General features: G+C 49.8%; 1 protein-coding gene across 2 annotated transcripts; it reads left to right on the top strand.

Moving 5' to 3' along the window:
• Positions 1-618: 618 nt before the first annotated feature.
• On the top strand, positions 619-9,017 carry rps6ka4 (ribosomal protein S6 kinase, polypeptide 4). 2 transcript variants are annotated; one of them, XM_067256927.1, is made up of 18 exons: positions 619-1,714; positions 1,867-1,938; positions 2,086-2,153; positions 2,467-2,617; positions 3,044-3,159; positions 3,314-3,421; positions 3,565-3,645; positions 3,850-3,953; positions 4,544-4,694; positions 4,878-5,039; positions 5,234-5,359; positions 5,765-5,898; positions 6,179-6,272; positions 6,618-6,788; positions 7,133-7,324; positions 7,430-7,589; positions 7,815-7,978; positions 8,356-9,017. In XM_067256927.1, the coding sequence occupies exons 1-18, from the start codon at positions 1,618-1,620 to the stop codon at positions 8,563-8,565; spliced, it is 2,361 nt and encodes a 786-aa protein (XP_067113028.1). In that variant the 5' UTR covers positions 619-1,617; the 3' UTR covers positions 8,566-9,017. The 2 variants fall into 2 exon arrangements, with proteins under 2 accessions (XP_067113028.1, XP_067113027.1); XM_067256926.1 differs by having other exon boundaries at positions 7,133-7,589.
• The last annotated feature ends 2,356 nt before the right edge of the window (positions 9,018-11,373 follow it).

Genomic DNA, 11,373 nt, shown 5'->3' with positions numbered 1-11,373 from the left:
AGGACCACATTTAAATATATCTAAATGTTTTTTATTAATAAATGAGGTATGGGAGGGAGGGGAAGTTGTTGAGAGGAATGCAGTGTATGTGAGACGATGGAATAAAGTTAGCAGGTCAGGATTTGAAGCTTTGGTGTTGTAGGACAATTGTAATCTCGTTAGGTCTGGGCCTTAAACAAATATCCTACAGCAAGTGAGGAGGAAGAATGTTAGAAATCTGTGTTCCAAGTTTGAAACATATGTTTAATACTTTTAATAATAAATAGAGTTCAGATGAGTCTAAGTTATGGGAAACAGTTCGGTAAAGACAGGTGATTTCAAAAACCGGACTTATTGAATAAATTATTCGCACTTTGGCTGTTGGTGATAACAGAATCGCAAATAGGCTACCAATAATTCAGCCTACATATCACGACCCGACGACGTCGTCGTCGACTGTACCAATTGACAGTAAATGCTATATGATTAGCTACTTCTACAACAGGGTGCTGTCCTACACTTCTCTAGATTAGAAAGTCCTTGGAAAACTGTGCCAATGAGGCATCCGTACAACATAGTCCTCAAACTCAAACCTGTCTAGCTCACTAGCTAGCTACGATACACATCTGCCAACTAGCCCACTGCTACTTTTCAGTCCGCAATTATAGCGCTAAATGAAAATGCACCTAAAATATGGAGTGTATTTTTTCTACATTTAGGTATACATCCTCTTATCCGGACGAAATAAGAAAATAAAGTGAATCTCGACATGCCACTGGGAAAGGACAACAGCACTGTAAATTGATAAACAGACAACTGCTGGTTAGAGAGCTAGCTAAATTGCAATTCGTACCAAGTACTAGCTAGTCTAGTGTCACCGCTAGCAACAAAGTTACTGTAGTTTCGTGTGGCACAAAGCTTGTTCCCTGTATATTATTGGACAAACAGCTAAGGCGGGTAGACTCAGTTTCTGAGTAAATAGCAAGGCGTAGTACTACTAGCTAGAGTAGCTCATTTACCGCGTTCCCTGGCCTAACTAACGTTACGGATTTAGATATATCAATTCAGGCCAAAACGCAGTATTGTCGGATAGCACAGATTGATGTTATTAGTTTGCTGTCCAACGATGTTAGATGGTATAGCTAACAGCTACAATGCATTCTAAAGTCGGTAGACTAGCTAACTTTAACGTTACAGCTCGTTTGACAGGTAACGCGTTAGCATCAGCAGATTGTTGTAATAATAGGACGTAAAATCCACCGATTGCTACATACATTGTTTTATTAGCAGAACTACTAACGCTAAAGGATAGCTAGACACTGTCATAGTCTTTCAGACCATTAACTCGCTGACTCCAGTCTTTCGATTTATGATTTTGGTGGATTTTTATTGGTCGCCAGCCCCCGGACACCGGAGTGAAAAGCAAAAGATTAACATCAACAGGATGTCAAAGGGATTACATTAAGAAACAATACAGCAAAACAATGTTTACAATCATTGTTATAGCTCAATACCGCTTTCCGTCAAACTAATACAGATCAACCGATACTTTTTTGTCTTACTTGAGAGCTGTCCACACATCGGTTAATTTAGCATCCACTAGTTGTTTATTTGAGTGTAAACAACGATTTGGACATAATGTCTGGAGACTGCTCGGACAGTAGTAGTAGCAGCGAGGACTCCGACACGGGGACGCGGAGGAAAGCCTGCACTGTCAAACATGAAATTACGAATGGTAGGTTACTACTGTGTGTAAGATACTGCCAGTTTTTTGTCATGTTTAATGAACAGATAACCCGTGTTATTTTGTATTATTGCTAGAGCAATAATTTTTTCCATACGTGTTGAGTCGAGCACTGATACTGCGATGTCCTCCTCTCATGCCAGCAAACCTAACTGGCCACACGGAGAGAGTGGGAATGGAGAACTTCGAGCTTCTCAAGGTGTTGGGCACAGGAGGTGAGATCTCTTTAACCAAATAAGAGTTAGGCCTACACCCAAATTAACAGGAAGTGGACCTTAAACGTAGATGTTTTCAAGTTACTAACAGCAACAGACAAATAGACTGTTGCTGTGGTAACCTGTGTTCTCTCTGTCTCTGTCCAGCCTATGGGAAGGTGTTTCTGGTGAGGAAGAATAGCGGACATGACGAAGGGAAGCTGTACGCCATGAAGGTGGGTCGCCCTGCCAGGGCTCTCTGGTGACGGCTAAAGGACAGACCTCATCTGGTCAAGTGATGAGTTAGTCTGAGCCAACTGTTGAGATGTTATTGCAGCACAGCAGTATTCATTTTTGCTCATCACGCCTGGTAGCTGTGGATACTTTGTGATGGGGATAGTAAATAAAGGGCATTCCTTGACCACAGAATTACAGTTACAACTATGTACTTCAGGTCTGATCTTCGGCAGTACTTATATGCAGTATTAGTACGTCACTTTGGATAAAAACATCTGCTAAATGAATAAAATGTGAAATGTAATTTCCAAGGTTCTGAAGAAAGCCGCCATCGTGCAGAAGGCGAAGACAGCCGAGCACACCCGCACTGAGCGGCAAGTGCTGGAGCACATCCGCGAGTCGCCCTTCCTGGTCACCCTGCACTACGCCTTCCAGACCCAGACCAAGCTCCACCTTATCCTGGGTGAGTCCCGGGTGTGACTGACCCCCCAAACATGGAGCCTGAGGAAACGTGTGTTTTGTTTGTTTGTTTGTGAATGTTGGGTGTTCCTGTTTTGCCTCTGTGTGTTGGGTGTTTCTGTTTTGCCTCTGTGTGTTGGGTGTTTCCGTCTATTTAAGTACTCTGCGTGTGTGTTCATTTGCTGGTGTGTTGGTGTGTGTGGGGGGCGTGTTTAAATGTGTGGGTGTGTGTGTCAGGTGGCTGAGCGATTAGGGATTCGGGCTAGTAATCAGAAGGTTACCGGTTCGATTCCCGGCTGTGCAAAAATGACGCTGTGTCCTTGGGCAAGGCACTTCACCCTACTTGCCTCGGGGGAATGTCCCTGTACTTACTGTAAGTCGCTGTGGATAAGAGCGTCTGCTAAATGTCTAAATGTAAATGTGTGTGTAGACTACGTGAGTGGAGGGGAGATGTTCACACACCTGTACCAGCGGGATCACTTCTCCGAGAGCGAGGTCCGGATCTACATCGGAGAGATCATCCTGGCCCTGGAGCATCTGCACAAGGTGGGCATCCCACCTCTCGCCTGTGACCTATGACCTTCACTTCCGGTTCATCCCCAGAGCCTCCACTTTGATTAGGGTCAAGGTCATTATAAGCGTCTGCTGCTAAATGAATGTAATGTTGGGCTCTGTACGACTTCCTGCTTCCTGTGGGCAGCTGGGGATCGTGTACCGGGACATCAAACTAGAGAACATCCTTCTGGACAGCGATGGACATGTGGTGCTGACTGATTTTGGACTCAGCAAAGAGTTTCTGGAAGAGGAGGTGGGTCTTTGTGAATGGTTATTAGGAGTGTGTGTGTGTGTGGGGGGGGGGGGGTGTTCAGTGCAGTGGAAGGTGAAAGACGAACAAAATGTAAATCCTGGATGTCCAGTAAAGTTCTTCTCTCCGCCTCTCCTCCATAACAGAAGGAGAGGACGTACTCCTTCTGTGGCACCATAGAGTACATGGCTCCAGAGATCATCAGGGGCAAGTCTGGACATGGCAAGGTAGGGCAGGCGTGGCACCCAGACATCTGTCATGTGCTGCTGTATGTGTTTTACACTCATAAAAGTTGATTAAATTAATAATATTCTGTTTAAATCGCCCCCAATGGAATTTTAATATTTTATTTCTGCCCCCCCCCCCCCCTCTCTCTCTCTCTCTCTCCCTCTCCCTTTCTCTCTCTCTCTGTCTCTCTCTCTCTCTGTCAGTCTGTTGATTGGTGGAGCCTGGGGATCCTGATGTTTGAACTCCTGACGGGTGCGTCTCCGTTCACCCTGGAGGGAGAGAGGAACTCCCAGAGCGAGGTGTCCAAGTGAGTCCTGTGTCGCCCTCTCTGTCCGTGTCCCTCTGTCAGTGTGGCTGCCATCCTCCCCCTCTGTCATCATCTGGGGCCCTTTATGAGCACCAACGACATCCATTGTGGCGCGGTTGATGGGGCCTTTCACCCTTCTCTTTTATGGAACTGCCAGACTATACAAATGTGTATAATAACAGCTGAATTAGTGGCGCTGTATCCCTTTGTGTTAGCCTGATTAAACATTCAGATGGTGCTCTCCTGTCATGTTGTTCCTGAGGTTGATGAAAGCCATCTAATGAGTCCTGGGTTATGACTGTCGCTGTTGGCTGTAGGGTCATGTATTAATTTAGCAGACACAATGTATGAGGGGGAGATTTGCACCTGAGAACTCTTGATTCGGGGGTGTTCATTTGAACTCCTAGACCTCCTTCTTGATATGGAGGTAGGGATAGGGGGTAGATTTGAACCCTGGGACCTCTTGATCGGGAGGGGTATGGGACTTAAGGGGGTTGGAAGTGGATTTGAACCAGCAACCCCATGATCTGTAGTCAGATGCTCTATCCGCTAAGCTCCCTCTCCCTGCTCCCCTGCGGTGTTCCTCCCAGGCGTATCCTGCGCTGCGAGCCTCCGTTCCCCTCCATGATCGGGCCCCTGGCTCAGGACCTGCTGAGGAAGCTGCTGGTCAAGGACCCCCACAAGAGGCTGGGCTCTGGGCCCCGCGGGGCAGAGGACATCAAGGGGCATCCCTTCTTCAAGGTGCTCGCTCTGCATCTCCTCGCCTATCAGCCTTCTCTGTTGTTTACACTCGTTTCAAACATTTGCAGTCGTAAACACTTTCACACACACTTTCACGCACGCACACACACACACACACACACACACACACACACACACACACACACACACACCTCCCCTCACCATGCTGTGGTGCGCCTGCAGGGTCTGAGCTGGTCGGACCTGGCGGAGAGGAAGCTGGCCAGCCCCTTCAAGCCTGAGCTGAGGAGCGAGCTGGACACTGGGAACTTTGCTGAGGAGTTCACCGGCATGGACCCTGTCTACTCCCCCGCCAGCACCCCTCCCAGCACCGACCGCCTCTTCCAGGTCAGCCACACACCCAGCACCCCTGACCTGCCCCAGCACCAATACAGACCAAAGTTAGCTAATCTTGCCATCCACAGTAATGCATTCAGTTAGCCTAGACCCATGTTGGTGTCCACGAGAAATGAGACTAGCTCTGACCTAAGAATGCTCCTGGGCTCAGGGTCGGAGGTCAACTGTGCCCTCTTGTTTCCCAGGGTTACTCGTTTGTGGCTCCCTCCATCCTGTTCAACAAGAACGTGGTGATGGGGGACTTCATGGAGGCCCAGGTGGGGGCTGAGCGCCCCGGCTCGGCCAACGTCCGCCGCAGTGCCATGCTAGAGGTACGGGGGCAGCACGGACTGCACATCTTACGTATCCGTGGCAACGGCGCAAAACAGATTGTGTGTTACAAAACCAAGAGATCTTTCATGTTATTATGAGAGGTGTAAAATTGTTTGGGGTTTATTATGAAACTATCGTTGGAGAAATTAGACTATTGAGCACAGCCCCAGTCTAGGTTATTAATGCGAAACATCACCCTGGGATTGGGTTGCAGTGTGGGTTGAATCCAGATCTAGCTCTGACCTGTTTCTGTGCTGCTTCTGGAAATCTCTGCAATCAGAGGAGCCAGAGAGAGAGAGAGAGAGATAGATGTGGACATTTCCTGTTGCATCAGACGTTGAAACATTCGGTTTCCTGTCCCTGACGCATGTGTGGTGTTGCCGTGGTGTTGCCGTGTCCTCCAGGACTCCCAGTTCTTCCTGCAGTACGAGCTCTGCCTCCAGGGGGCGCCGCTGGGGGAGGGCAGCTTCTCCGTCTGCAGGAAGTGTCGACACCGCCCGAGCGGCCAGGAATACGCCGTCAAGATCATCAGTCGAAGGTGAGCGGGTGAGGGAGGCTTGCGGCACGCCACGTCAGCGCCGCACCGCCATGATTAATGACACCTTTCACACTCCAACGTGTTCTAATGCCTTTTAATGTGTCGCTATGACTTCTGGGAAGCAGGAGGGCACTGGGGTGCTGTGTTGACCTTTCTTGTCCGTTCATGTCTCTCCTCTGCCTCTCTGTCTGTCTGTCGCTCGTCTGCCTCTCTGCCTCTCTGTCTGTCTGTCTGTCTTTTCCTGGTTCTCCTGTCTGTCTGTCTCCCCTGCCTGTTTCAGAATGGAGGTGAACACGCAGAGGGAGATAGCAGCCCTGAGACAGTGTGAGGCTCACCCCAACATCGTCAAACTGCATGAGGTCTACACAGACCAGGTATACAGAGAGACACCTGGACATGCCTCAGAGAGAGGCTCCACTGTTAGCTCTTAACTAGGAGACTGGATGATTTCATTTTTAATGATTTAATATCTGGTACAGAGAATTCAGTTGGGAACTTAAGCAATCATGCAACAACTGACAATTTTCTCATTACTGTTTTATATTCCCCCCCCCCCCCCCGCTCTCTCTCCCCCCCCACCCCCGCTCTCTCCCCCCCGCCCCTCTCTCTCCTCGCTCATCTCTTTCCCCTCCCGCTCCCTCTGCCCCTCTTGCTCACTTCCTCGCCCTCTTTTCTTCCTTCCCTCACCTTTCTCTTCCTGTGCCTCCCCCCTCCCCCAGTACCACACCTACCTGGTGATGGAGCTGCTGGGTGGGGGGGAGCTGCTGGAGAGGATCAAGAGGAAGAAGCTGTTTGGGGAGGCTGAGGCCAGCCAGCTGCTGAAGAGCCTGGTGTCTGCGGTCAGCTTCATGCACGAGGCCGGGGTGGTCCACAGGGACCTCAAACCAGAGGTGGGCCCAGGCCTCCACACGCGTGGGTCATCTACCCGCGCTTCACAGCCCACCCATTACAACCCACTCTCACCAGTCCACTCTCTCATCTCTCTCTCCACCCATTACAACCCACTCTCACCAGTCCACTCTCTCATCTCTCTCTCCACCCATTACAACCCACTCTCACCAGTCCACTCTCTCGTCTCTCTCTCCACCCATTACAACCCACTCTCACCAGTCCACTCTCTCGTCTCTCTCTGGCCTTGGTCTCAATCACGAGTTTCTCTCAACTCTTGTCTCTCCTCTCTCTCCCCTTTACCTCCCATCACATTCTCCTCTCTTGTCTCTGCCCGTCCTCTCAGAACGTGCTGTTTGCAGACGAGGGTGAAGACTCGGTTCTGAAGGTGATCGATTTTGGGTTTGCCCGCCTGTGCCCGGCGGGCAGTGCCCCCCTGCAGACCCCGTGTTTCACGCTGCAGTACGCCGCCCCTGAGCTGTTCCACAGCTCCGGCTACGACCAGGCTTGTGACCTCTGGAGCCTGGGGGTCATCCTGGTACACCCCCCCCCCCCCTCCTCCAGCTCTCATTACCTCCAGTCACAATCATTAACGTGTCAGTGGGTGTGTGTGTGTGTGGTAATGTGTGTGTGTGTGTTCCAGTACACCATGCTGTCAGGCCAGGTGCCCTTCCAGAGTGAGCAGAGGGGGGTGACATCATCGTATGCTGCTGACATCATGCATAAGATTAAGGAGGGGGACTTCTCATTGGCCGGCGAGGCCTGGAAGGGGGTGTCGGAGGAGGCGAAGGAGCTGGTGAAAGGTACGGAGAGCAGCCAAGAGAGCCAGAGGGAGATGAAATGGTTTATGGTGTTCTTTCAGGCTGATACATATCCTCCTCTCCCTCCTCCTCCATCATCTCTCTCCCCCTCCTCCTCTATCCCTCCTCCCCCTCCTCCTCCTTCTCCCCCTTCTCCTCCATCATCTCTCTCCCCCTCCTCCTCTATCCCTCCTCCCCCTCCTCCTCCCTCTCCCCCTCCTCCTCCAGGCCTGCTGACGGTGGACCCAGAGAGGCGTCTCAAGCTGTCTGACCTGAGGGAGAACAGCTGGCTGCAGGGGGAGGTCATCACATCCTCCACTCCCCTGTGCACCCCTGACATCCTGGAGTCCAGCGGGCCCACCGTCCGCACCTACGTCAACGCCACCTACAAGGTACACGCTTGAAACGCACGTGTGTGTGGAGGGGGAGGTTTTGTGTGTGTGTGTGTAAAACTGTTTGTTTGTGTGGGTATGTCTGTGTGTGTGGATGAGTCAGCTGTTCATCTTGTATTGTCCCTGATTGCTTCAGGTTTACAGTTTAGCAGACTCTTTTATCCAAAGCGACATACAGATGGATGTAGACAAAACGCAGGTTCCAACAGTGTTTCGGTGGTCAGTCAAGGAAGGGTCTGGATCTACCAGGCACAGTGTAGAATGAGCACATCTCAGCTACTAGGCACAGCGCAACAATAACCACATCTCAGCTGCCAGGCACAGTACAACTATAACAACTTCAGTGCGTCCAACCTGCTGTTGTGCTCCCGTGCCAGGCTTTCAACCGGGGGAAGAGGGAGGGCTTCTTTCTGAAGAGCGTCGACAACGCCCCGCTCGCCAAACGACGCAAGCTCAAAATGACGAGCACAGGTGTGGAGGCCAGACGGAGCTCCTCTTCATCCTCCTCCTCGTCCTCCTCCTCGTCCGCCTCGGCAACCAGCCTCAAAGCACCGCCGCACCAAACTGTTACCCCGAAACAGAGCTAACCTTGGGAGGAGGAGGAGGAGGAGGAGGAGGAGGAGGAACGGGGGAGATAGTGGGAGGAGAGATACAAGCTTATTCAGTCTGCCAAGAGTTTTCTAGTGTCCAAAGTGAAGCAGTCTCCAAATGACGGGAACTTCCGAAAGAACAAATTTAGAGTTGTCTATTTAAGTGAGACCTTTAAGGGCATTGATGGGTTTACAGCGCTGTTATAAAAAACAATGCTATTAGTGTTTTCACCTTAACGCAGCTTGTTTGTATTCACCATCTGCTGTGCTTTTGCACTTGGAGGCAGAAGCATCTTGTCATTTAACGAACCTGAATTTCAGAGCAGAGTGTTCGTAGAGGATATGGATCAATGTGATGGCAGTCCACATAGTACTGTACATATGGTGTAATCACTTTACCAGACCGATGCAGTAGGAGTGAGATCCTGACTGCTTGTTTGGTCTCAGAATGGCGGGTGTGGGTGGGGGGCTGGGTGGGGGGCTGGGGGCTGGTGGTGGGGGGGGTCAAGGGGGTTAGCATAGAATCAAGTTCACAACATTAAGGCAGAAAGGGAAGTTACAAGCCATGTGTGAGAACAAGCCATACCCTGCGAAGGGTCTGGAGGTGTCTGTGGAGCCCTGGTGGTGGAGGCGTACTCTCCAGGAAGCAGGCTGGGGCTGGAGACACACCCTGGCTTAGCTACACTGATGCTGGGGAGAGGAGAGGAGATACTGGGCACAGGAGAGGGGGATGGAGAGGAGATGGAGATACTGGGCACAGGAGAGGGGGATGGAGAGGAGATGGAGATACTGGGCACAGGAGAGGGGGATGGAGAGGAGATGGAGATACAGGGCACAGGAGAGGGGGATGAAGAGGAGATGGAGATACTGGGCACAGGAGAGGGGGATGGAGAGGAGATGGAGATACTGGGCACAGGAGAGGGGGATGGAGAGGAGATGGAGATACTGGGCACAGGAGAGGGGGATGGAGAGGAGATGGAGATACTGGGCACAGGAGAGGGGGATGGAGAGGAGATGGAGATACTGGGCACAGGAGAGGGGGATGGAGAGGAGATGGAGATACTGGGCACAGGAGAGGGGGATGGAGAGGAGATGGAGATACTGGGCACAGGAGAGGGGGATGGAGAGGAGATGGAGATACTGGGCACAGGAGAGGGGGATGGAGAGGAGATGGAGATACTGGGCACAGGAGAGGGGGATGGAGAGGAGATGGAGATACTGGGCACAGGAGAGGGGGATGGAGAGGAGATGGAGATACTGGGCACAGGAGAGGGGGATGGAGAGGAGATGGAGATACTGGGCACAGGAGAGGGGGATGGAGAGGAGATGGAGATACTGGGCACAGGAGAGGGGGATGGAGAGGAGATGGAGATACTGGGCACAGGAGAGGGGGATGGAGAGGAGATGGAGATACTGGGCACAGGAGAGGGGGATGGAGAGGAGATGGAGATACTGGGCACAGGAGAGGGGGATGGAGAGGAGATGGAGAGTGAGGAAAGCGCTACTCGTCAGTGAGTAACCTGGTTGGTGTTAAACACCAGCTGACTGAAGCATGGTGTATCATTCCGTTGGGCAGGAGCCCTCAGTGTTGGGTTGTCAGTTGGGAACTGTTGGGTCACTGGTTATCAGGAGAACAGCTGAGTCTGATGTTATCTATATCTGTGTGGTGAACACGGCTCTGACTCAGTCAGAGAAGACTGTTAAACATGCTTGTGATTCATTTGGTGAAAAGTTTTAAACGTGATTCTGACCTAGTCTGAATCATGATTGTGACTCAGTCAGTTAACAGTTTTAATCATTGAATGTCATACTGATGATTTTATAACTTTTCGTTTTTACTGGATTTGATCAATTTATTGATTTTTACCTGGATGTCGCACAAATTTAGTCTTTTAATCAGTGATACACATTTCAGCTTTAAACACAGTGATTCTTTCTAGTATTTATTACATTTCCTGGGTTTTGATGTTTCATTTTTTTTCTAAAGTTGTGTTTGTGTATTCTTGAGTGGGTGTGCAGTGTTTGTCAGAGTGCAAGTGGGATGTGAATGGGCTTTCTGCATCATTGTTTAGTTATCGTAGTAAGTTGTTTTTCTTTAAAAAAATAAAATAAAAACACTTCCTTTATTTGTTATTGGTCACTATACTAACTTTAATGTTGGACTGCGCTTTCATGATTGTTGCTCTTGTTTCTTTTCATTTTACTATTGATATACCGTGTTGTGTTTTTGAGATACCTTTTGAATGATCTGATTATGTCGTGTATTTCTTTTTTTGGTCTTTTCGCTTGAAAGCTTTTTTTCGATATTGGAATGCACTGTCTCAAGTTTGAAGATTGTTTTTATCGGAAGCTTGAAAATATTGTGCGAAATAAATATTGCTTTACAAAATAAAACCTCTGTTTTAATCTCTTTTAATCAGATTTACATTTAGTCATTTAGCAGATGCTCTTATCCAGAGCGACTTACAGTAAGTACAGGGACATTCCCCCGAGGCAAGTAGGGTGAAGTGCCTTGCCCAAGGACACAACGTCTTTTGGCACAGCCAGGAATCAAACTGGCAACCTTCAGATTACTAGCCAGATTCCCTAACCGCTCAGCCACCTGACTCCCTCTATCCCTCCTTTAGCATACTGTGTGGACTGGATCACAGCATAAACAGTGTAGGTGAACACCAACTGTCCTGCAGGGTTTACTCCCTATCACCAGAGGGCAGAAGAGCTGCAGCCCCCTATAGAAGCCACTGAAAACCAATGGATCATAGCGTACAATGCAACTGTCATTGAGCCATTAATCACATTATCCCT

Source organism: Osmerus mordax, chromosome 19, assembly GCF_038355195.1.
Source record: "Osmerus mordax isolate fOsmMor3 chromosome 19, fOsmMor3.pri, whole genome shotgun sequence".
Taxonomy (NCBI): Eukaryota; Metazoa; Chordata; class Actinopteri; order Osmeriformes; family Osmeridae; genus Osmerus; species Osmerus mordax.
This window is presented reverse-complemented; position numbering and strand designations above follow the sequence as displayed.

What these genes read in the sequence shown, in the direction of transcription:
- rps6ka4 (XM_067256926.1), top strand. Translation starts at nt 1,618, where the DNA reads ATGTCTGGAGACTGCTCGGACAGTAGTAGTAGCAGCGAGGACTCCGAC. An exon ending in GGAAGCTGTACGCCATGAAG is followed by an intron (nt 2,154 to 2,466) that starts GTGGGTCGCCCT and finishes GTAATTTCCAAG; the next exon opens with GTTCTGAAGAAAGCCGCCAT. An exon ending in ATGAGGTCTACACAGACCAG is followed by an intron (nt 6,273 to 6,617) that starts GTATACAGAGAG and finishes CCCCTCCCCCAG; the next exon opens with TACCACACCTACCTGGTGAT.